Source organism: Phodopus roborovskii, unplaced genomic scaffold (genome assembly GCF_943737965.1).
Source record: "Phodopus roborovskii unplaced genomic scaffold, PHOROB, whole genome shotgun sequence".
Classification (NCBI taxonomy): domain Eukaryota; kingdom Metazoa; phylum Chordata; class Mammalia; order Rodentia; family Cricetidae; genus Phodopus; species Phodopus roborovskii.
This window is the reverse complement of record NW_026126447.1, coordinates 28,697,338-28,722,915: the sequence shown is the minus strand read 5'-3', so window position 1 is coordinate 28,722,915 and position 25,578 is coordinate 28,697,338. Positions and strand designations below refer to the sequence as shown.

General features: G+C 39.7%; 1 protein-coding gene across 1 annotated transcript; it reads left to right on the top strand.

Moving 5' to 3' along the window:
• On the top strand, positions 1-25,003 carry LOC127224956 (cytochrome P450 2J4). The gene is made up of 9 exons (XM_051188191.1): positions 1-223; positions 6,835-6,997; positions 9,627-9,776; positions 10,183-10,343; positions 14,274-14,450; positions 17,725-17,866; positions 19,354-19,541; positions 22,396-22,534; positions 24,537-25,003. Exons 1-9 carry the CDS (start codon positions 14-16, stop codon positions 24,713-24,715), a joined length of 1,509 nt encoding a protein of 502 aa, XP_051044148.1. The 5' UTR covers positions 1-13; the 3' UTR covers positions 24,716-25,003.
• Positions 25,004-25,578: the final 575 nt, after the last annotated feature.

Sequence of the window (25,578 nt, the reverse complement as noted above, 5' to 3'; positions counted from 1 at the left end):
TCCAGTCCCAGCCATGCTCGCCACCATGGGCTCTCTGGCAGCAGCCTTCTGGGCAGCGCTGCATCTCCGGACTCTGTTGCTGGCTGTTGTCACCTTCCTGTTCCTGGCCGACTACCTCAAAACTCGGCGCCCCAAGAACTACCCTCCGGGGCCGAGGGGTCTGCCCTTCGTGGGCAATATATTCCAGTTGGACTTTGATAAAGCGCACCTCTCAATACAGCCGGTAGGATGGGCGAGGATGCCTAGCTGTGTTCTGATGTAATCCCTAGGTATAGGAACAGGGAGGGACTAGGACAGAATACTGCTGGTGATGGCAACCTGCTATCCCAAACCTAAAGCCTGTGTCCTCCTTGCTCCTTTAATAAATACGCTGTTCATTCCCAAATAGTTGGAGATTTTCTTACCCTTGTATGAAGGGCTTTTTCGTTGTAATTCTGTTAACGTCACAAAACTCACTGTGTATGAGTTTTAAATCTTTAAATCCTGGTATATTGAAGGCATAATAATATATCTTGATAAATAAGCCCTGCCAATTTCATAAATGCTTGGGAAGGTGGTACCTCTGCTCACTTGGTTAAAGTGTCCGTAGGGGGGGGGGATGGTGTTTTTCTCTGAATTGGAGTTTTCTATAAATACTTGTTCTTGTTTGGTCCTTCTACATCCTTGTGACTGTTTAACTTCTGATTTTATCAACTCCAGAGAAAGATGCACTGACACCTCCAGCTCCACTGGGAGTCTGTCTGTCTGTCTTTCCACTCAGCTCTAGAAGTTCTCCCCTTGTACCGGAAAGACTGTTATGTGTATATACTACACATGTAAGACTGGCAGGTCTTACTGATGAATGACCACCTTCCCATGCAATGTTCCTCTTTATCCTCAGTGACTACTCCAGCCATGTTTAATTATCCCATTATCTCCATTACATGTGAAGATTGACCATGTCTGATTATTTATTGCTATTTAAGGTTCCAAGCCCATATTTTTTTCTTCTTTTTTCCAACATATTTTCCTCCATTATCAATTCCCTGTGTGTTTCTTGGACACTTTCTGAGTAGTTGCCTTTTCATTCATCTTCTCTCTCTTTACATCTTTTTTTTATCATCCTCCAGCATCTGCTCTACATTACTCAGTATGCACATGTAGCCCATGAGACTTTGCTAACACCATGTGAAGCGACTACAAACACAGAAGAACCTTCTCCCCTCTATGGCACAGTGTCCCAGCTGTTGTCCCCACCCACATCACTCACTGCCCTGCTCTTCAGTGTCCAATGCAGCTGGAACTCAAAGGCAGAGGAGTCTGTTGCTTTGCCCCTTACTCATCTTCCCATCTCTGTCTTTTTTTTTTTTTTTTTTTTTTTTTTTTCTGCCCTTCCGAGATCACAGCTTCCTTTGTGACCTCTAGCAGTTTCTTTCTCGTTCCTACAGAGGAGGCTGTGGAAGAAGAAAACTTCTTGGCTGTCCCCCTCATCAGAATGCCTTTCCACTCCATTCCCACACAATCTTTCCCGGTTGTAGGACATCAGGTTGACCATTTGCTTCACTTGACGATTTTAGATGTTCTCCCATCTCATTCTGGCCTTTGTGGTTTCCCCATAAATAGGAAGCCATTTTCCCTTCTGCTTTGAGGAGAATTTTTGTGTGTGTTTAGTTTTCAGGCATCATTAAATGATTTTGCTTCATTTGATGGCTTTACACTGTTGGGTTTTTCATGGCAGGTTTGTACCATGCCAGACTAGGAAGTTTCAACCACTTGTCAAGAATTTTCTCATTTACATTTTCTCTTTCCTGTTTTTTTTTGGGGGGGGGAAACATCTGCGTATTAAGGCACAGTTGTGATGTTTATGGTCCTGGGCCTCCCTGTTTAACATCTGCTTTCTCTGTACAGTACAGGTTTGAACTCCTCACATTATACCACTAATTTCTAAATTGTTATAATTACTTTGTCATTGGCTCTGTTGACAAGTTTATTTATGATAATGAACCTTAGGTTCATAGATTTAGAAATAGATACAGAAAATATCACTAATTTTCCCCAAGTCATTCATAGGGTAAGACTCAGAATCTAGATATAAACAGGTTAGATGCCTCCCAATCCAATGTCTTGAGCACCAATGAGTCACCTCTCCTACAAAAAACCCTTCAGACTTCTTCATTGAACCCAAGGGAGTCCACTTAATACTTTTGGAGTAGAAACTTTTTAGCCTAAAATGTAATGGCCTGAAATTTAAGGCCTAAAGGCAGCCTTGCTTCCTATCTAATTTCTCTCAAAGCAGATATTTCCTCCAGGAGTCTGCCCTTGATCCTGATACTCTCAGACACTTTCTAGCTTCTCTTCATGAAATAATTGATTGGCCCCTGACAACAATGAGAACTGTTTGGGCTTGCATGCCGCACAGTATTGAGAACTTCTTGAAGTTGAGAACTGTTGGATTCCCTGTCACTTGGACCTGAACTTTGGCTGGGTGTTCTCTAATAAGACCTTTCTTCGAGAGGGACTTAGTAACATTTATGCTCATACATGTGCTCATTCTTCAGTGTTTGTGTCTGTACTGCATAATATCACAGTGTGAGTATATTGACCTTCACACTATATATGTTTTTCTGATAACCTCACCAGTTCATATTTGGTTTCAATACCATTTCCCTTTAGATGTTGTCTTTATCTCAGTTTCTAACAGGACTATAGAAGATGCCATCTTAGGCTGTGCATCACACATTTTTCTGCATAGTCAGCCTCTCTCAGAAGATGGCCAATAAGACTGTTACTCTGAAAAGGAATTAATCTACAAAAGAGTGTACACAGTTGTGCATAAATGAGTTCATGTGAATAACATTATGATGAAGAACAGATACATACTCTGACATTTCAAGGGACACTGTGGTCTCCTCTAAAGTCTAAAAGCCATTGTTGCCAAGATTTGTTCATTATGTCCATAGATTTATTTTTTATGCCTCTTTATTGAATGGATGATTTTTCAGCTTAAAATAAATATATCCTGTGTTGATTAGTTTTAGTCAACTTGACAAAACTCAGACATTAACTGAGAAAGAGGTAACCTCAGATGAGGAGTTGCCTCCATCACAGTAGTGTGGGGATAATTGTTTTGGTTGTTAAAATGTAGGAGAGTGTCCAGCCCACTGAGATGACGGCATTCCTGCACTCGATGATGGAGTATTAAACCCTTTCTTCCTAAATTGCTTTTGGTCAGTGTTTTATCACAGCAACCAAAAGAAGTCTTGGACATGTGCATATTAAAAGAAACACGTAGCAACACAACTTGGCAAAGGAGACAAGGAACTATTTCTCTACACCCAAGACCACTAATAAACACAATATGCACCACTACACATATACTCTTACCCACTCATAAATAATTTCCTATGACTTATTGAGCTATGTTTCCAGATTTGATTATAATAAAAATAAAGTTATAGCTCCACTGTTTATTGAAGTTCTCTGTAATAGTAGGTGGATTCCACTTATCAAAAGAAAAATAATTGAGTGTCACATACAAACATGTTTAAAAGATGAAAATAAGTGACTTTAAAAAATACAATAACCATGAAATCCAAAAGAAAGGACAGGAGTTCGGTTAGCAAAGTGTTTAACATGCCTCAATGAGAATATGAGTTCAGTCCTCAGGACCAAAAGAATATGGTGTGATAGGCTGCCTTAATAAACTCAGGGACAAGAAAGAGAGAAGACAACTAAGTTCACTGGCCAGCCTGTCTAGTCTGTTCAGTGCTAATGAAATACACAGACTCAAACAAACAAACAAGGTAGGAAGCTCCTGGAAAATGATACCTGAGGTTAACCTCTAAAACACACACACACACACACACACACACACACACACACACACACACACACACACACAGGCACAGAGAGAGAGAGAGAGAGAGAGAGAGAGAGGGAGGGAGGGAGGGAGAGAGGGAGAGAGAGAGAGACCCCTAAAAGAAAAATGCTAAACTTTAAAGTTACAGTTCTTGTACCAATTAGACTCTCTCTCTCTCTCTCTCTCTCTCTCTCTCTCTCTCTCTCTCTCTCTCTCTAAATAGGACTGTAAGGATTCAGATTAACAAATCTTCTCATAGACTGCTAATGGGAATTGGGATTTGATGCCATTGTTCCTCTCCCCCCACCCCGGAGTCACCTTATTCACCTTTTCTGTTGCTTCTAAAGGACTTTGATAGAGCAGCTGTGTCATTATCTTCATGGATCATTTGTCTCACTAATCCTTAGCTTCTACTTTCTTTTTACTGAAGACATGCACCTTGCCCCACTTTGTCCTTTCAACAATCTACTTAAAAATTTACTTCTGCTATTAAATTTTCTGTCTCCTATTTCTTTTGTTAAATTTTATATCTCTTATTTCAGTCCATTGTTATTTGTTTTCCTACTGTTATTTTCAATTTTAACTCTCCCCCCTCCCCCCCCCCGAGCCATCTTAAAAAAAAAAAGAACAGCTTTGTTTTAATTTTTCAAATGACTCACTAGGTATGCAGTGAAAATTGTGTTCTTCCTGCTTTATGACATATACCCAAATGTCTTCTGGGTCATTTAGTATATTAATTGGCAGACAGCACAGACACAGTTGAGAATTGCAAGGAACAGGACCTGTACATTTGTTTCACAACAAGATAAAAGCTTATTGATTCATTGTGTTGAACTAGAAACACACATGATCAGAGATCTGGTAAAGATGGAAAGAACATTGACCTCAGTTCCTTTTCTCAGATGCTGGATCCCTCTCCAGTACAAGTAGACTATCTATGTGGTACTCATTGCTAGTCAGGAGGCACTTAAGCCATATTTTATAAGTTGTTCCCAAACTTCTTTGTTGATATTGAAAGTTATCAGTCAATTCTTATACAGCCTAAAACCTCCCCCCCACAATGATCAACATGAAATTAACTTTTGCCTCATTTGTACACATCTATTATTGGCATGTCTTAAAATAAAGGCATATACTTGTTGGCTCTGCCTTAAAAACTAGACAAGACAGATTGTGCTCCAACTTAATGAAGTTAGCAAGGATTCTAGATAAAGAACAAAGGAAATACAGAGTTCAAGGTTTTATCTATAATATGGGTATAAGATGCTGGAATGAGACCAAATTATTGACTTCACAAAGATCCCTGTAATCAATATGATAGGTAGCAAGTAAACGAAGGTAAAAGTAGGACAGAGGACCATAGATACCTGGAGGAACTGTACCCTCTGTTTGGTACTACTCACAAAAGTCAGAATGACAAAAAGCAGAAATGGGCCAAACCAGGGCTGATTTGTAAACACACAAGTAGAAGTAACTTTGAAAACTGTCATCCAGCTTTGCCACACCTTGGTGTTATGAACCTTCATGGGTGTTCTCATTCTTTCCAACTCCCTCTTATTGCTTCCCTAAACTCTATCATTGGCACCTTCATGCCTGGTCCCCACTCTAAACTGCCACTGTACCCCAAGTCTATAGAAACCCAAAGGCCCTATGCTTCTACAGATGTACATAACCTCTGGCAGAGTCCCTCCACCAGGCAAGAGCATAACATCATTTGCAACGTATTTCCCCTTTAGAAAGATAAGGAAAATTCTAACTATGGTATGAATAATAAAATAAAGCATAAAGCATGCTGAGTACCCACTCAGTGAGTGTGGCTATCTGGGACTTGTCCTGGCTCTGACCATGCATTTTTATCTCCAGGCCTTTGAACACAGAGCTCATTCATATCTCAGAGATGCAGGGGGTGGCTGGGTTCCTGGCAGTAAACAAAGTGCTTCTCTCAACGCCACTCTCATTATCCCTACAGAACCCTTTGAAGGGGGAGGGGGAATTTTTACTCTTTCATATTTGGAGTCTGCCCCGAGATCCCAGTGAGTGAACCATAGAGTCTACATGCTTACATCGCTCCAGATCTTCAGAGATGTCTCCACTGTTATCCTCAACCCTTTATTATACTCTTCATATCCAGCAGGGGTTGGGAAAGACACATTCGCCTTTGCTTAAACTGATGCTGGATATTGTGGTTAAATATCCCATGGTTTCTATAGCAGCCTTGTGCACACACATCTCAAACTTTCTCTGGACTGATGTCCTTTATTTTTTCCTTCACTGGATATCAAAGTGTTTCACTTACAACCTTTGATGTCTTTGAAAGACGTACATCTTCATGAGTTAGTCTAGGAACAAGTTAATGCTCCTTTGGTTAATGAAAGATGTATGAGGAAATTTCCAATCCTGAAATTGGAGTTGGATGGAGAAAAAAAAAATAGGAACATTCCTGTCACACCAGTGCACCTCTTCCACATACAAATACAGCGTTCCCTTAGTGTTTGCCCCATTAGTAATACATATACATCCCATATCTAATGCATGTTGATGGGTATGGGGCATTATTTTCTGATTAAATAGTTTGATATACTAGGAAGTTCATACAATATGCACCAATGTCAAACCTATACACACCCTCCTTGGACTTTGTCAGGTCAAAGTGTCGCACATTCTCCTCTCATTGGATTTCGGGTGCTTCAGGTCAGAGATTTTGCTTCCTTGTTTAAACTTATATGCTCGTGTTATCTTCTAGGTTGACACATGGTAGGTGCACAGTCATACGGACTAATACTAATGAACTTTTATGCAGTAAAAATTTTTGCCTGGTTTGATTTTGAGTTTAGTGTACTAGAGGAAAACACAACTTCAAAAACATTTGCACAGACAAAGGTACATCTATCTCCCCACTCATAGAAACATGAATTCTATTAGCTATACATGTGCCTATCATCTTTGAATACACAGACACAGGCATATTTAACTTTAACTATTGATATATTTTTCAGTTTGTGAAGAAATATGGGAACATTTTTAGCCTGAATCTTGGTGACATAACCTCAGTGGTCATAACTGGACTGCCCTTAATCAAAGAAGTCTTTACTCACATGGAAGAAAACATTTTGACCCGTCCTGTCACTCTTGTCAGAGAACGTATCTCTAAAAACAATGGTAAGTTTATTGAGGACCATGAAATGTGTTTTATGGTATTTATGATGTGTTATATGTGCCTATCTCTAACTTTCCAACATCCCTGTAAACCAATCCATTCATGAATTGCCATATTTAAAGGAAGAAGGATGTCATATTTCCTGAATGAAAGTACCCATCAGAGGACTTAAGAGAGTCATCCTAATGGACTTCAAGAGAAAACACATATTGCAGAAATGAATTCTAAATGTGTTAGTGAGAAGGAACCACAGGAGCCATAGCACCCAGCCACAGCCAGACACACTGTGTTCTTACTTCCCCTTTCCCATGCCAACCCTCTGTTATAGGAAAACAGGTGTAAAGTCAGTCTCCTTCTGATTCTGTTCTTGTCTATGGCTTTTCATACTCGATTTAAAAAAGCTATACAATATAGGGATCCACAGCCTTCTAGACAGGGCTAGACGAGAATAACACAAATACTCAATATTGTCATTAAATCAAGTTGCATGTTCCAAAATGGAAAGCAGAACTTCAAGCATATTACCTATCAAAGCATCAGTTTTAGGCATTTCCTGATCACTCTTTGAATTCATCAATCATTAACTGTACATAATTAACTATGTTATCTGTCATAGAAAGGACAGTGCTAGGCATAAGTGATTAATAGTGCATATAAAATAGATAAAAATCTGCATCTTTACATAATGTATACCCCACCAAATGAAAAATGCTGAACCAATTAGTTAATTGGAAAGTCACATGGGACTACAATGGTAAGGGGAGAAGGCATTTATCAGTAGTATCAAAGTTCTCCTGGAATTCAGGAAAACCTTCTGTAAGGACACTCATTTAATAAGATTGAAAAATAGTCAGCAGAAACAGAATACCCACTGAATAACAAGAAAGACTAAGACCTCAAAAAACTGAAAGACATCTAATGTAGCAACCATAGTATGTAAAGGATAATAAAGTAAATACAAACTGATGACTTTGGCCAGGAAAAGCCTGTACCTTTCTTTTTCAACCTAACAGCAAATGTGATGTTGAGTTGAGAAGATCACACATGGCACATTCTGAGGCTCATTTAGGCTCTCAATTAGAAAAAGGCATAAAAATATCATTGTATGTTAAAAAGGGTAGGATTCTGAAAAATTCAGTAAAGAAATGACAGTTGTTTTGACCAGGATGGTGACATTGAAGACACTTGGACAGAAATCATTTAAGAGAGAAATGGCATGACATAACCTAGATAGATGGCAGAAGAAGGTGGCTCCTAGGGGACTATCAGAGGAGTGGCTCCCACAGGAATGGGGGCTACAAAGAGGAACAATGACAGGTGACAAGGTAGTTGCATGGTGCTCACTTCTTTTAGGAGTTTCAGGAATCAATAATAATTTCTTCCCCCAGTATGCTAAGTCTGAATGCCTGTAACTGGCAAAGTCAAGTAGTCATGTAGATGGTTCTGGAGTGTACCCCTTCTGTAACTGTCAGCAGAGGACATTTCAACTGTAGAAATGATAAGATTTCCTAAAGTAGAATATGCAGCAAGCTGAGAAGTAAGCTAGTCTTGAAAAACTCCAATGTTAAAAGTTGGCATAAGAAAACAAGCTGGCAAAAGTTGTGGGAAATTGGTGTCAAAGAATTAAGATGGAAATCCGGAATGGGAGGATCCCAGGTGATATTGGGAAAGGGTTTCAGGAAGGAAGTGTCTGAGTTGCTGAAAGACCAGGCTGGTGATGAAAAAATGGCTACTTGATGATGTATGGGGACCAGAATGACCAAGGCTTATGTTTAAAGAGTTGAGGATTTCTTTGAAAGTTAAGAAATGGACTTGTACCACCTGGCTTTACATGTGCCATAAAATAGGTGGTAGGTACTAAACACACCAGAATGTTTTTCTCTTGTACTTTCTGTGTGGAATACTGATGCTTCTCATCATAATGACTTATTTATCTTTCACCTTTTACATCTTGTGTTGACTAGGAACTCTCTTATAGAGCTGTTCTTACCTCTTTAATTTATATGCCTTGTCATATCCTTTACTCCATTCCTGCTAATCAACTTTGGTGGGAGATGTCATTCTGTAAATATGTTTCTCATACTGGTTAATGAATAAAGCACTATTGGCCAATAGGAAAGCAAGATAGGCGGGACTGGGAGACAAGGAGGATTCGAGGAAGTGGTAAGGAGAAGTCAGCATGTAGAGAATGGGGAGATTAGATGCCAGCCTCACTCTCTGGTAAGATGAGACTTAACACAATTAAGTAGATTTTTGTGTTAGCATTGGAACTAAGATGGTGTGATTTTGAATACCTGGTTGTCAAACAATTGTGCTCCCTTGAAAAGTTTAATTTGTTATGTGTTCCTTATTTCTTTGCAGTAGTGTGAATGCCCCTTTGCTAGTTGGTAATAAGCATGCAGAGAAATAAGAGAAATAGATTACATAATACGTAAGAATTATCAGTGTGTGATGTTGCAGATTACCAGGACATGCTAACCATCATGCTTCTGGCTCTTGGTTATTCTCTCTAGATAGATACCAAGCCTCTTATTGGTGCTTCTCTTTTCTATCACACATATGTCCATACAGTTCATTAGTTAGTTATAGACCAGAATTTAAATGTCATAATGCTAAATCTCTTCTTTCCAGGGTTGGTCTTCTCCAGCGGCCAGACATGGAAGGAGCAAAGAAGGTTCGCTCTGATGACACTGAGGAACTTTGGGTTAGGAAAGAAGAGCCTAGAGCAGCACATGCAAGAGGAAGCCAGACACCTTGTGGAGGCCATAAAAAAGGAGGGAGGTGGGCATCTCACAGGGCAGGTATGGGAGGCTGTGGCCCTTTCAGTCATTGAACAGATTCTTCCTGAGTGTCTAAGTGCTTGTTCAGGGCTGCACTGTGCCGAACACTGAGGATTGAGCAGTGAAAACATCTAGCCATGACCCTGCTTTGGGAGTTCTGCAGCTAAGCACACAAATGGTCATTAGACATACTGCTGCACATAAGACCTGGTCATCAGTATGGCTTCTCATGCACTAGCAGAGTCCTTGGAGCATGCCAGGCCCTATGTAGTATGCTCTGACAAGAGCCTCTTACATGGTTTTCTGCAATGTGTGTTTCTCTGTCATATCAAGTTAATTAAGAATAGGAAATAGAAACAAATGTGTCACCTTGAAGGACCCATCTCTACCCCTCTTTCTACCTCCAGGACAACCTTTCAACCCTCACTTCAATATAAACAATGCAGTTTCCAACATCATTTGCTCTGTCACCTTTGGGGAGCGCTTTGACTACCATGACAGTCAATTTCAGGACATGCTGAGGCTACTGGATGAGGCCACATGTTTGGAGGCAACATTGATGTGCCAGGTAAGCACTCTTATTTGCTTATCTTTGAAGGTTAGGGCATTTCGAAGCTATTATGTAATATTTTAAATATTGAATTTGATTCAACTATATTACAAATCCACCTCTTAACTTTGTTTTTGTTAATATAAAAAACTTATTATATACAAAACATATCTATCATTTGTATGAACTATTTTAATGTTTATATTGGTCTATATACATGCATATGGGAATGCTGGTATCTTTTAGAGAATGGAAATATTATTGTTGACTTGGACTCTCTTTTCCCATGCACTTCCTTCCTCAGAGTCACCTTCTGAAGGTACATATGTCACTTCCAACTATGCCCCATTTTCCAATGTCTACTCCTTTTAGCCACTCAAACACTCTCAACGGGCTTGTTGGTCTGACAGCTGCTCCCATGAATATGGATGACTGTTGTAGGGTAAAATTAAGCACAACTGCTTGATTTTATCAGACTGGTTTTCCTCCTGCTGGGCCTGCTGCAGTAATCCCCTCACTACCTTAGTGGACTCATTTTATGATATGTGGGTATTCGTTTGTATGTTTTTAAAATATTTTCATGACATTGTATTTAGTGTGTGTGCAAGTACATGTACACATTTGTTACATGTGTGGTGGGGCACACAAGTCAGAGAACAACTTTCATGAGTCGGTTCTCTGCTTCTATCATGTGTGTATCAGGAATGTAAAAGAGAGGTCTGTGTGTGTGTGTGTGTGTGTGTGTGTGAGAGTGTGTGTGTGTGTGTGTGTGTGTGTGTAGTGTACCTTTTTACTTACAAATGTTATGGTTTATTAATTCCCCCCTATGTAATGTTATTATCACTTCTGACTCTTTAGATTTAAAATCTGTTTTATCAGATATCAGAATAGCTGTGCCAGCTTGTTCTATTTCTGTTTGCTTTTATAAATTGTTTTCCTTTCTTGAATTCTTTACCAGTAAGATGTATTTTGTAGAGGTAACACAAACTTTGATTTAGGTTTTTAATTTGTTTAGCGAGTTTGTGTCTCTTTTTGGCCTGTTGGAGCCACTTATATTAAAGATGATTATTGCACCATGGCAACTGACTACTGTGATTTGGCTGTTTTTCTTCTTGGCTAGATTATATATACTATTACTACTAAGGGTTGCTTGTTTTCTGTGTTGGACATGATGGATCTTTCTCTAGCTGTCATTTGCTCAACCATTCTTCCTGTGTTCTCATAATTACAACTCTTTTTCTTCTGGGTGTAATGCTCCTTTAAGCACTGTTGCTATTGCTGGCTTACTGCTCCTGAATTGCCTTGGTTTGCACTTATCCTGAAATATCCTTGTTTCTCCATCACTTTTACAAAACAACTATTTTGTATATAGGGCTCATGGTAGACAGTTACTTATTGTGCCATCTTATGCTTTCTTGGCTTGATGATTGGTGATGAACAATTTGATATTCTAATTTTTATGACTGCATGTGAGTTGGTGTTTTCCCTTATAGCTTTTGTAAATTTTGGCATCTTTAACATATCATAGAGGTGATTTCCTCTGGTCTGTTTATTTTGAGGGTCTAATTTCTTTTGCACTTGAAAATTGTCTTCTTTCTCTATATTTAGGTAAATGTCTGCTATAAATTCATTGAATTGATTCTCTATGCACTTGATTTCTTATCTGTGACCCTGTGATCCTATGGCTACTTCAGTCAATATTCTGATTGTATCCCTGAGTTCTTAGACATTATGGTCATGTTCATTATCTTCTCTAATGGGTTTTTGAATGAAGTGTGTCCTCAACACTGCTCCATCCTTGGTAGACTTCTGCATTGTCTATTGGTGATGGTTTTGACCTTGTGTTTTTTGGCTCATTCAGCTATTAATTTTTAACATTGCCCTTTTTTTAAGTCAAAACCTCAGTTCCTTTGCTGCATGTGTCTTCCATTTTGCTGATCTTTTCAATCACATTGCTGATTTTTCTTATCCATTTTGCTGAATTTTCCCTTTCTATTGTAGATTTTCTTCCCCAGGTCCTGTACTGAATTCTTCTGCTTGTTTATATCCTCCAAGTCATGGATAATTTTTACTAGAAAACTTTTGTAACTTTTATGCAGCATTGTTCTTGTTTCAGTATCTTTGAGTTTATTAGTTCAGGAGTTTGTAGTGGCATCCTCCTGGCTTGTGTTGCCATATTTCTTGTGTTTCTGTGTTACACTTCATGCTCTCTTGGACGTCTCATCTGGAGTGCGTGGAGGTAGCAGTTGTGGAGGTTTTAACTTTACCATACCTTGGGCACATAATGATTCCAGAGAGAAGGAATCTGAAGCATGGATTCAAAAGTTCATTTTCTCTTAAAGACATTCTGTTTCTGTGCACTAGCTTCTCTATAATGCATCCAAATGTGGATTTGTTCTTACTTATCACCACAACCATTTTCTCCTGAATTTCAGGAATGCCCTCACTAAAAACGGAGGAATTAATTAACATGACTTATAGGTCTGAAAATAGGTATAAAAAATTAGATCAGTTGCACTTATTGCCTACATTATTTTGTCTTCTGTACTTTAACTCTCAGTCATGGAAGTCCAAGCTCAGCAGTTACATTGTTTTCCTTCCAACAAGCAGAGCCTAGGACGTCTGGGAAGTCTAGTGAATACCAGGGTCACTTCTAGGTGTGTGTATCAAGGGGGAATATCTTAGAAGGGAACAAATAGGTGGCAGTAAATGATAAACTTGGAATGGCTGATTACGTCAGACACTTTGATTGGCAGCTGCAAAAGTCCATTGATTTTTCACTATGATCTACATAGAAAATGATGCAATATGATGTCTGCAAGCAGGTACAGAGGGTTATGCAAGCAAATATAGATAGTAGTCTACCAGACCTCCAGGGAATGCTTTGTGTGTCTTATGCCATTCAGTGTCCAGATACAGGGTGTCTTTATTAGCACACTATATTATCAAAACTACTTTTCAATAATGTTAACATTATTAATATTGTTATTGTAACTGCTAGAACTTATTATAGCTAGGAGGCAGGAGAGATAAAAATCAAATGTATGTCTGTCTCACTTTTGATCTCGTTGATTTTTCACTGTGGTATGTTATCTGTTCACTACAAATTTCATTGAAACCTCACTCACCATCCACTTTACTTCAGGAAAGATTACAGTCTTACCACATGGAGACAAAATCATGGTGGGGGACACCACAATGTACAGTTACCTGCATAATACATATTACTGGTAATTTCCCCAAGGGAAAATAAGTCATGACAGAGAACTAGAAAGGTGGAGAAATAAATGCCTGTCACTTTTTAAGAATAATCAGGTAAAGAATCTCCAAAAAGACTTGAACTGTACCTTCATGAAACAAAGTGAGGGAAAGGATTATAATAATTTCAGGGGCCTTTTTTAGGTGCAAAGAATAACGCCTACCAGGGACTAACACAGAAATGTTCTCAGTTTGATCTCAGAGGTTGCTGTGTTTGTAATTCCTAGAGAAACTGGGGCAATGATGAAGATCCAGGGGTCCCATCCCTTTAGGACTTACAGGTAAAAAGCACTATGTCTGACTTTGAGACTAGGGACAATCCTTGAACATTGGAAATCACAGAGTCAAGCATGAGGTTACATTAATATTTTCTATGAAAACTGTATGCAAAATAAGTTGCAATGGCATTGATCATATAACCAATAAACATGTTGAATGCTGCCCCAACATCCAGAAAGAGGTGGTTGTGTGTAGCCTGTAGCAGGCGGTTAAACTAGTAAGAAGTGGCCTGAGGCTCAATATACATTGCACAGCAGAGCTGAAATGTCTTTTAGATGGGTGAGAGGGAAAACAGAAGCTGGCCCCACATTCTCACAGTATAAAGCAAAGGGAAAGGATAAGACTATATCTTCAAACATAGTCAAGTGGTACCATGGTGTCTCCATGACTGTCCTATTTTTTCCCAATCAGCTCTACAATATTTTTCCATGGATAATGAAATATCTTCCTGGCTCACACCAAACAGTTTTCAAAAACTGGGGAAAACTGAAATTGTTTGTTTCTTCTATGATCGACAATCACCGGAAAGACTGGGACCCTGATAAGCCGAGAGACTTCATTGATGCTTTCCTCAAGGAAATGACAAAGGTGAGGAAGATGCTGCTGTTGATGCTGCTGCTGCTGCTACCTCTGCCTCCGCTGCTGCTACCTCTGCCTCCACTGCTGCTTCCTCCTCCTCTTCCTCCTCCTCCTTTTCTTCTTCTTCTTGGTGCTTTAATAGTTAATAACCTTCTTACCTACTACGGCTTATGGCAAAGTTAATTGGTGTAGTTTTTCTTTTCATTTTCTTTCAGGGTGACTCTGTTTTGTTCCTTCTTATGTTTAAGAACGTTGATATAGTGAAATCTTTTTCAAGTTGTTCTTTATTGCTCAGTGTCTTGTCTCACTAATCCTTGGAATGAAATTTCTCTTTCTTCTAAACATTCCCTCTACTGATCCTCATTCTTTACACTACATTTGGATATTTTGTTCCTATTGTTAATGTCCTGTCCTATTGCTTTCTTTAAATATTGTATCTTATATCTTAATCCATTGCCCTTCATTTTTCTATAATTAGTTCCATCTTTTATTCTGTTTTAGCCTTCTGGACTAGCTTATATTTTAAAAATTATTTTATTTCTTATGTATAAGAATACTTTACCTGCATGTATGTCTGTACATGCATGCATGCCTAGTGCCCAGAGAGGACCTAGGAGGTTGTTAGAATCTCTGGAGCAGGAGTTACAGACAGTTGTGAGCAACCATGTGGGTACTGAAAATAGAACCCAAATCATCTGGAAGAGTGACTTTTCCACTGAGTCATCACTCCAGCCATGGCCTATCTTCTTTTTATCCCCCTTTTAAATTATTTCTTATTGACTTAATATTGCACAGTGGAAAACATGCCCTGTCTTATGACTTCTCATGAGACATCACCTTGGTCATTTAATATACATGAAACAATTACAGACCAAACTCACATATTTAAGAATCATAGGGCTAGCGATCCAGAGGTCAATTGACTCACTGATCTTTACTTAGTCAGTAACAATATGAAACTTATTGATATAATTCTGCTGAACTAGAAATATAAATAGGCAAAGAGCTGATAAAAATGGGAAAAGGCACCAGGAAGTGGTGGCACATGCCTTTAATACCAGCACTCTGGAAACAGAGGCAGGGGGATTTCTGTGAGTTTGACGCCAGCCTGGTCTACAGCACTAGTTCCAGGATAGCTAGAGCTATTACACAGAGAAACCCTGTCTTGGAAAAAGAAAAAAGAAAAAGAAAAAAAAAAAAAAAGGAAAAAACATTTACCACAGAACTTAGTCTTTGGATCCTTCTCAAGTTCAAAAACAAAGCCTGCATGGTTCTTATTGCCAGTGGGGAGTCACATAGCTTAAACTAAATTTTCAGTTGTTTCCACAGATCCTCTGTTAGGCATTCACAAAAATAAAATTACAAATTTACTGGCTATGCAGGCATCCATTACTGATAGCTCTTAAAGTAAAATACTGTCCTATTCTGTAGACCAGACTGGCCTTGAACTCACAGAGATCCACTTGCCTCTGCTTCTTGAATTTTGGGATTAAAGACAAATACCACTAGACCTGGCTACAAAGGCATCACTATCTTTTGCTGTGGTTTCTGCCTCTATCTTCAGTTCCCAAACTGTAATATCTCTTTTCCTCTGATCTATTTGATTGTGACCTTCACCCACTTTCTCATAAGGATAGTGTATAATTGTCACCTCTCAAATTAATCAAATCTGCTAAGCCTATTCCTATTTTAGTTATCAAGTAGCATGTGAAGGTTTTAATAATTAAAATATAGAAATCTCTGTAGATCAATGTTTCACATACCCCCATGTGAGTGAAAATTAGTAGTAATATTAATTTAGGAGTGTCATTAGAAATAAAGGGTTCCCTACCTGTAAATGGCAGATACTTCCCTTTCTTGCCCTTCTTACCTTGTACCCTTTATGAAGGAATTATGTGCAAAGTGAAAGTAGCAATTAGATATCAGAGCTCTTTTTTTGATGAGTTGATCTAAAGCCAATTATTCTTTCCCTCTCAGCCCCAAATGCAAGACACAGGCAAAGTTCAACTGAATGTTGGAGTTTAGCTTTAAGGTCTGGGTGGAGTATCTGTCTTCCCACGATATCTTATAAAGACAATCCAGTTATACACAAGCAGGCAGAAAGTAGCTGAGTGGGTGTATTTGATACTTTTCCATCTTGTGACAATAACAGGCAGAAACAATTTAAGAGGCTGAAGGTTTATTTTGTCTCACATTTTCAAGGATTATTGGTCCCTTATGTAAGAGCATGAATGGGAAAAGTGGTGGAGCCTGTGTATGCCCTGGTAGATCAGGAAGCAAACACTAGCCAGGATCCAGGTCTTTGATACAGCCACAGGAATCCCACTTCTAGTGATCTACTTACTCCAGCTGAGTCCCACCTGGCAATGTTCTAGAACATCCTAAAATAGTTCCCAGCAGCAAGGAACCAAGTATTCAAAACTTGAGCCTGTAGGAATCAGTTTAGATTCAAACTGCAACACTATTTTTAATTGTCTGACCTCAGTAGAGTCCTGGTAAATACACACCACTGAATCCTTTCTATGAGCTTTGACTCATTGGGTTATAAATTCCTACTCTGCCCAGGGGAACAATAGTAAATTTCTTCTTCTGTTCTATCATGGCTCATCTTCCTGCCAATAGAATCAACAGAAGCAATATTTTGTCCCCAGAAAAACAATGGGCAAATTATTCACCACATGGAGACCACCAACATTATGAGCAATGTAAACAGTGATGTTAGTAAAGATGGAATTATATCCCAAAGAATAACTGAATGAGCAAGTTTATACAGTTGAGAGGACATGTTAAAATATGTGTATTTTTCTTGTTTTATAAACTGAAGCAGATAAACCTCTTAGATCAGATTGTGACTTAACAATGTGTCCAATACTGGATGCCAAATATGTGTGTGTGTTTCCTGTTCTGTTAACCATCTTACTAAAAGCTTTTAAAAAATATAGTCACACGAAAATATTTGTCTTGATAATCATGCACCTGAATACCAGAAGTTTTTGGTCAGTCTCCAGTACTTGCAGCAGGAAAAATACTTCCTAAGGAGATCAAAGTAACTTATTTCAAATGAGTCCTTCTGAACTCATTCCTCAGGGTAAAGAAGACCGTCTCTGACTATCTCCTTGCACTGGAGGCATGATATGGCTCATAATATAGCTACTTGCTGGAGAGGTTAAGAGGAATATGACTTTAAATGACTGCTTCCACATGCATTCCCCGGTATCAGAGCCTGTGTATTGAGAAAATCACAAACCTTCTGACTAAACAAGTACATGCTGTCTTTTTCCAGTACCCAGACAAGACTACTACAAGTTTCAATGAAGAAAACCTCATCTGCAGCACTCTGGACCTCTTCTTTGCAGGCACAGAGACAACATCCACAACACTGCGCTGGGCTCTGCTCTACATGGCCCTCTACCCAGAAGTCCAAGGTGAGCATGTGGTGAATGCACCCAGACAAAGCAGAATTCTGGAAGCTCTGGTGTAGATAGGGTGGGAAATAACACAGTAGTGGAAATGAGTGGGATAGTTGTGAGACAACGTGCACTGGGAAATGTGCATGTACTGTATACGTTCTGTCCGGACTGGGAAGGGTCCCAAGCATGCAGGCATTTACAATGTATATCCATTCATGTCCTTCTGCCATTTCAGTAGGTCTTCCCATTTTACCCAGAATTCTGTCCAAACTCTGTTCTGGTGTTTAATACATTCTGATGTCACTTTTGTGCATTTTCGACCTCAACTCCCCCTCCCCCCAACACACACACACACACACACCCTGTGCCCTTCTTACACTCTATACCCTCTCTTGGCCCTGGTCTTTATTCTTCTTATTCTTGCCTCTGAGCTATGATACCAAGAGTGTTCTATCACACAGTTTTTATCCATTCTCAAAGAATCTCCTTGGTAACAATCATTATCACTTGTTCTTATGATTCTATCTGTTCATGTATATTTCAAAACATTGTTAAGACACAGCTGTTCTGATTAATCAGATGTGGAAATAATTCTAAAGGATTTCATTCCCAATGTTGTGCAGCAACTTATTGCTGTCCACTGCCCATGAACAGAAAATTGTGCTTACCAGATGAGAAACAGCTTAGTACCATGCTCTTAGCATCCCCAGGCTCTAGGACTAGGAAACATGAATATAAATTGTTTGGAGTCTACAGATGTGCTGTGGTCTGAATGTTTATGCATTGTCTATCAATTTACTTGTTGCAACTTAATTATTGGCAGTATAGTGTTTGGAGGTGATTAGTCCTATGAAGGAAACGATTGCTTTTAAAAGAGGTAGCAGAGAAGCCAGGGAGACAGCCCAGGAGATAAAGTACCTTGCTACCTAGCCATTTGTCACGAGAGCAATTCCTAAAACCGATATGGTAGAAGAAGAGAAACAACTCCCACAGCTGTCCTCTGAGCTCCACTCTCCCCTGCCAGAAATAAACTATTATAAAAAAAAGCATTACCTTTTTAAAAAGAAGTATTAGAGAGACTCCTTTCTCCCAATGATATGAGGACCTGGTGAATTTTTCCCATCTATGAGACAGAAAGTTGTTCCTACCAGATGAGAAATGGCTTGGCACCTCGCTCTTAGCATCCCCAGGCTCTGGGACTATGAAACGTGAATGTGAGTAGTTTACACTCTGCTTTGTGAAAGGAACTCATTCATACAGACTAGGTACTACTCTGAGGTTAGCCATGCTGATCACAGCTGTCCTGTTCAGGAAAGTTAGGATTATGTTGTAGGCTCAGAGAAAAATCACAGAATTGGTATTTTTTTCCTTTAAATCAATAACTTTAAGGGTTAAGGAAACTTCTTTACAGCAAGAACACTAAAATGAAATAAGACAACTTCTATATTGTTAGCAGAAATAACTAAATTTGAAAATTAATAGGATATTCTGTTTTCTTTCAGAAAAAGTACAGGCTGAGATTGATAGAGTGATTGGCCAGAAGAGACAGGCATGCCTGGCTGACCGAGAGTCCATGCCCTACACCAATGCTGTTGTCCATGAAGTTCAGAGGATGAGCAACATCGTCCCCTTGAATGTTCCCAGGGAAGTGGCAAAGGACACCAGTTTGGGTGGATTCCACTTGACAAAGGTAACTACATGCTCCTAGCCTCAGATATCTCAGTCTGTTCTTGAGATGGTATTAAGAGGCTGAACTAAAAGTGACACACATTCCTGCCTCAAGAGATCATTTAAATTGGGCAGAGAGAGAGTACACCTGCTAAAATACGAGTTTTCCTCCATGCATACAAACAGATATTTACATATATATTGGGGAATGAAGAGTCTTTGGTCAAACATGTTTATGCAAAGCCCGGCTTTTTTATTTTTATTTTTATTTTTTTGCCAAAGGTGCCTTAGAGTCTTCCTTTGATGACCTGTACTCACAGCAGTCAGCACTTTGATGTTACCTGACAGAGCAGCTCTCAAGACCAAGGCTTTGGTTAGAAAATGCTTCCACACAGTCCTTGAAATACAGAATTAGAAATGTGAGTGAAATTTGTGTTTCTAAAACAGTGACCCTCAGGCTTATTTAAATTACATACAAATAATTTCCGTCTCATGAGGGAAGCCATTTCAAAATACAGTCTTTGAAAGGAAGAGAGGGTCAACAGTTACTAAGTGATAATTGTGTGATGTTGACTCTTCTTTCCTTCAAAATCTCTCATCAGCTTTTGAGACTAACTAGCCATATCTTTTTTTAGATTAGAAAGTTGAGGCTTAAGGAAATTAGGTTTGCATGAAAACTCTACTATAAAATAATAAAAGTGGGGAATCCTGAACCAAACCTGGTCTGATCATTCTGCACGCCCCATGCTTCATGGGACTTGCATTTTTTGTTTGTTTGTTTGTTTTTGTTTTGGTTGCTAGTTTTATGGGTTTTTTTAAATTTAAATTTGAAACAAGTTTTGTTTTACAAGTCAATCACAGTTCCCTCACCCTCCCACCCTCCCCTATCACCCCCACCAAACCCCAGCCCATCCCCTTTCTGCTCCTCAGGGAGGGTGAGGCCTTCCATGGTCTGTCATATCATTTGGTGCAAGAACTAGGCCCTCCCCCATGTGTTTAGCCTAAGAAAGTATCCCTCTATGGGGAATGGGCTCCCAAAGTCCATTCATATACTAGGGATAAATACTGATCCATTACTAGAGGCCCCATAGACTGCCCAGTCCTTCTAACGAACACCCACATTCAGGGGGTCTGCACCGGGCCAGTAGCAAGAGGGAGGAGGGATGAGCAAAGGGGTCAAGAACAGGTTGGAGAAACCCACAGAAACACTTGACCTAAAGAAGGGGGATTGCAGAGAGGGAGGAGGGATGAGCAAAGGGGTCATGACCAGGTTGGAGAAACTCACAGAAACACCTGACCTGAAGAAGGGGGAGCTCATTGACTCCAGACTGATAGATTGGAAACCAGCATAGGACTGACCCAAGTAACACACAAGTAGAAGGATCTTTGAAAATGATCACACACTGTCATCCAGCTTTGCCACACCTGTGTGTTCTGAACCTTCATAGATGTTCTCATTCCCTCCAACTCCATCTTCTTGCTTCCCTAAATTCTACCACTCACACCTTCATGTCTGGTCCCCATTCTAAACTGCCACTATACCCCATGGCCTATAGAGACCCAAAGGCCATATGGGACACCATGAAAAGGCCAAACCTAAGAATAATAAGTATAGAAAAAGGTGAAGAAACCCAACTCAAAGGTGCAGAAAATATTTAACAAAACCATAGAAGAAAACTTTCCCTACCTGAAGAAAGACATGCCAATGAAAGTAAAAAAGCTTACAGAACACCAATAAACTTGCATTATTTTGATATTAAAAGGATCTCCTTTGATGTTTCTTCATGAGTCCCTGGTAAATCCCCCTCTCTTTACAAACTGAATCCCCATCACTTTTCCCAATGCTCTTAAAATCACTGCCCAGGGTTTCCTGAAACATACACACTCAATACCCTGAATCAGTTACAGTACCTTCTGTTCTTCCTTTCACTATGGTTTGTAAGAAGGTAATTTTTCTTGGCTATGTCAAGATACTCAAGGTTTCCGTTCACCATGGCAAGAAGCTGTGAAAGAACCAATCAGATCATATAGTGGTGGTAGCCAGGAAGCAGAGGGAACACCTACAGGAGGCTCTTTGCCCTTTCATCCCGTTTCATCACCACGTAGGATGGTGCTATCCACAGTCAGGGAAGGTCTGCTACAAACAGTTGATTGTCTCTGGAACTGTCGTCACAGATAAGATGACATACTACAGAGTGTGTAATGAAAATGATGGGAGGTGACAATGTGATCACATTCATGGCACACTTTGCTGTTAGCTGTGCACCAGATGTGGATCTAAGAGAGCAAGGGGGCAGACTGCACTAAGGTGGCACTTGGACTCAGGAATGGACATGAGATAGTCAAAAGAGATTAGAAGAATGGGTAAAGTCACTGATCGGGTGAATGAATCAGTGGGAGATAAAGACTCATGCTGGGAAGTCCAGGCACCATGCCAGGGAGACTAATGGAATGATCTTGCTTCCTCTGCTTGCTTGCTAACACTGAGGACTGGGTTCAGAGTTCTCCACACAGAGAGCCAAGAATTAAAAAGCAAAGATGGAAGGCTCATCATTTCCCTCTGTAGACCTACCAATGTCCTGTCCTCATGGTAGGAAGTGGCTGAGTTGGCCTTTATTCCTTCCTGCCTCATTATTCTTCTTTAGATGCTAGCATAGACATGTACAAACTTCCTCCTTTAGACTTGTCTTTGGCATTAAAGAACAACCAAATGGACTTGAAAATCCCCAGAAGTCACTCACAGTCATTGTAAAGCTATGTAGACAAAGGATAAGGTGCTAAGTGGGGAAGAGTCATACATGAGAGCTCAAGAACTATTCACCTCCTTGCAGGTCTGTTCCACGTGTCAAGTCTTGACTCTTTGTTGTTGTTTCTAGGGTACCATGCTTCTAACCAACCTGACTGCACTGCACAGGGACCCCAAAGAGTGGGCCACCCCAGAAACCTTCAATCCAGAGCACTTTTTGGAGAATGGACAGTTTAAGAAGAGGGAATCATTTCTGCCATTCTCAATGGGTGAGTTGTGATGAGCAAGAGAGAGTTCAGGGCTCCACCCCAGCCATTCCCTCCTCTCTTCTCCATGGTCCTCTGCTTTAATGAAAACACCTCCAGGTGTCCCAACGTTGCTCCACTTCACTTGGTTGCAATCCTGCATTCCATGGCCTGGTACTGCTTCAGACCTATCCTAATTCTTACTCTCCCTTGCCTTATCTGGGTATTTCAGCTTGTCTCATGATGTTTTCCAAAGCACTAAGAATAGAGACCTATACTCTGCCCCTTCTTTACTACAGTAGATATGTGCCAGCTTCATAAGATTTTTAAGTGTCCCAAGTTATTTGGAAGGGATGCAATCTCATGAGGAAATGGAGTTGACTTTGAAATGTGATGTTGAGGAGAAAAGGGAGAGTGGTTGCCTACTCACATGAAACGATAATTTAAAAAAGATCACTCAGAGTAAACTCATCTTTTGATGTACTTTTCATACACCCTACCAAATAACTCATCCCCACCCTTTATTAATTCTGAAAACTATAATATTAAATGCATGCTGGGAAAGTTAGAGAGATCCTGTCTCAAATAAAATGGTTAAATGAGAGATAGGATTTTAGTTCGGTGAAAGTATACTTTCTAGATCCTAGATTTAGCAATTACTAGGAAGAGAGAGACTTAACAAGTGATAGTGGAGAGGCAAAAAAGATAAAATGATAGGAAAGGAAAAGAGAAAATAAATAAAAAGAAATTCTTCTTCTGTAGTACAAACTCTGACACAAGCATCCACACTGATCAGCATTGTCAAGGGACTCTGTATACTATGCATTACTAGTATTAGTGTAATTTACACAGTCATTCACATTGCCACAATGGCCTTTGACAAGTTGGAGAGTGGGGGAAAAATTGAAGTCAATTGGCCACTCAAAAAAGCCCTTGCCCAGAACCAGTCTATACATCTCAGAAAATTTATGTTTAGTTAGAACAGCCATTTTGAGGTTTTGGGCTTTGCTTTAAATTTTACACTATTACTTTTTTTTCTTTTGTTTTTGTTTTTTCACTTATAATGCTTTATTTAGGAATAAAGGACACTGGTAGCAAGGTACTTAAGGTACTTGACATTGTAGTTTAGCTGGTAAATTGCTTGTTTTATGAGCATAATGTTCTTATTTGATCCTCAGAACACACAGAGAACGCTGAGTACATCAGCATATGTTTGTACTCGTTGTGCTAGTGACCAGAGACAAGAGGACCCTGGGACTCACTGGCCACCCAGCTTAGCCAGAGTGGCAGGGACACTGTCTCAAAATCACATACATAAATAAATAAATTGGATAGCACTTGGGCATCAGCACCCATAGCTGGTCACTAAGTTCTACACATACGTGCACTTGTGTATACACACAATGAACACACATATGCACAAACACGTCTACACAAATGTAGATTAAAGGTAGATTAGAGACTCTGTGGAGCCGCAGTGCTGTTGGGGTGCATGGTGAAGATGTTCACTGAGGGAGAGAACAGTGGCATGGTAGTGTTGTCCTGGGTCATCAGAGATCACTGGAGTGAACCATACAGTCAATAGAAAGACTGACATGTAGGTACAGAAATGAATGTAGACACAAGTACATGTGTGTATACACACACCTTGATAAATAGATCATGTGCATGTGTGTATGGTATGACGTGACCTAGAGCAATAGCTTCCAGAGTTATAAGACTGCCTCCTGCCCAGGTCTTCATCTCCACATAACATTAATCAGGAACCAGGACACTTGGAAAAATGACTATTTCCTGGACTGCCAAAGTGAAAACCCAAGTCAAGTCTAGGACGTATTGTTGGGCCAAAGTCAGGAAATGCCACATTGAATGTGTCTCTAATGACCAAATCAGGAAGATGGTAGGCATAGTCATCTGGACACAAAGCCCAAGGTTAGCTTATTTACAGTAAGAAGTTGGGGACACCAGTCCCTCCATGTACCGAAGTCAGCTGAGAAAGTGACTCATCTTCTGTTTTGGTCCACAGGAAAGAGAGCTTGCCTGGGTGAACAATTGGCCAGGTCTGAGCTGCTCATCTTCTTCACTACTCTTATGCAAAAATTTACCTTCAAGCCCCCAGCTAATGAGAAGCTGAGCCTGAATTTCAGAATGGGCCTCACTCTTTCCCCAGTCAGCCATAACCTCTGTGCTGTCCCCAGACTGTGATGCTGGAGAAAAGAGTTCAGGAAGAAATGGTATTTGCCTGAAACGTCTAGGTCTTGCTCATGTAAAAGGAGAACAATGTCAGAGAATGAAGGAGATTTAAGAAACAATGAAGGAATTGAATTTTAAAAAGAAGATTGAATCAAATTTTTGGACTGTTGATCCCTAATTTAGTTTTGAGCAAATCATGTCTGAGCTCAGTGGCACATCTTATCTAAAAGTTCCAAGAATGATGATTCCTCCTATAAAGGTAATGAATTGCTGAATTAAAAGTGCTAAGTACATGAGTCACAGCTCAAGAAGTGTGCCTTCAATTTGCCTCCTTTCTCCTTTGTAGACATTCATTTCTTTCTCGCCCATTGAAGTGTTGCTTTAATGAGGTTCAAAGAAAGAATAAGAATCAGAACTGAGTTTCTGGTTGCATCCACAGGATGAGGCCATGAAGACTCTCCCAAATGACAGATGTGTCCCTAACTTATGTAACTCTGCCTCCAAGTAGGCCTGGAAAGCAACCATGTGAGTTTCCTCTATTGAGACTTCTCTTTTTTTTTTTTAGATATGTGCCCCATTTTTAGTTAGGTTTTTGAACATCAAGTTTCTAGAGTTCTTTGTGTATTTTGGATATTAGTCCCCTTTCAGATGTGGAGTTGGTAAAATCGTTTCCTATTCTGTAGGCTGCAGCTGGAGGTTTCTTACGTGGTAAAATTGTGTTTTCCTGACACCCACATATACTCATGGTACCCCTGTAACTGTAAAAGTCAAATGACAAGAATCACTTCCTCCACTTGGTAGGAAATCAGGAATCAGGATAATATGTTCAATTTCATTATTATTTACCAATACTATATTATGCATCAGATATCAGT

What these genes read in the sequence shown, in the direction of transcription:
- LOC127224956 (XM_051188191.1), top strand. Translation starts at nt 14, where the DNA reads ATGCTCGCCACCATGGGCTCTCTGGCAGCAGCCTTCTGGGCAGCGCTG. An exon ending in TCCTCAAGGAAATGACAAAG is followed by an intron (nt 14,451 to 17,724) that starts GTGAGGAAGATG and finishes GTCTTTTTCCAG; the next exon opens with TACCCAGACAAGACTACTAC. An exon ending in ATTTCTGCCATTCTCAATGG is followed by an intron (nt 22,535 to 24,536) that starts GTGAGTTGTGAT and finishes TTTGGTCCACAG; the next exon opens with GAAAGAGAGCTTGCCTGGGT.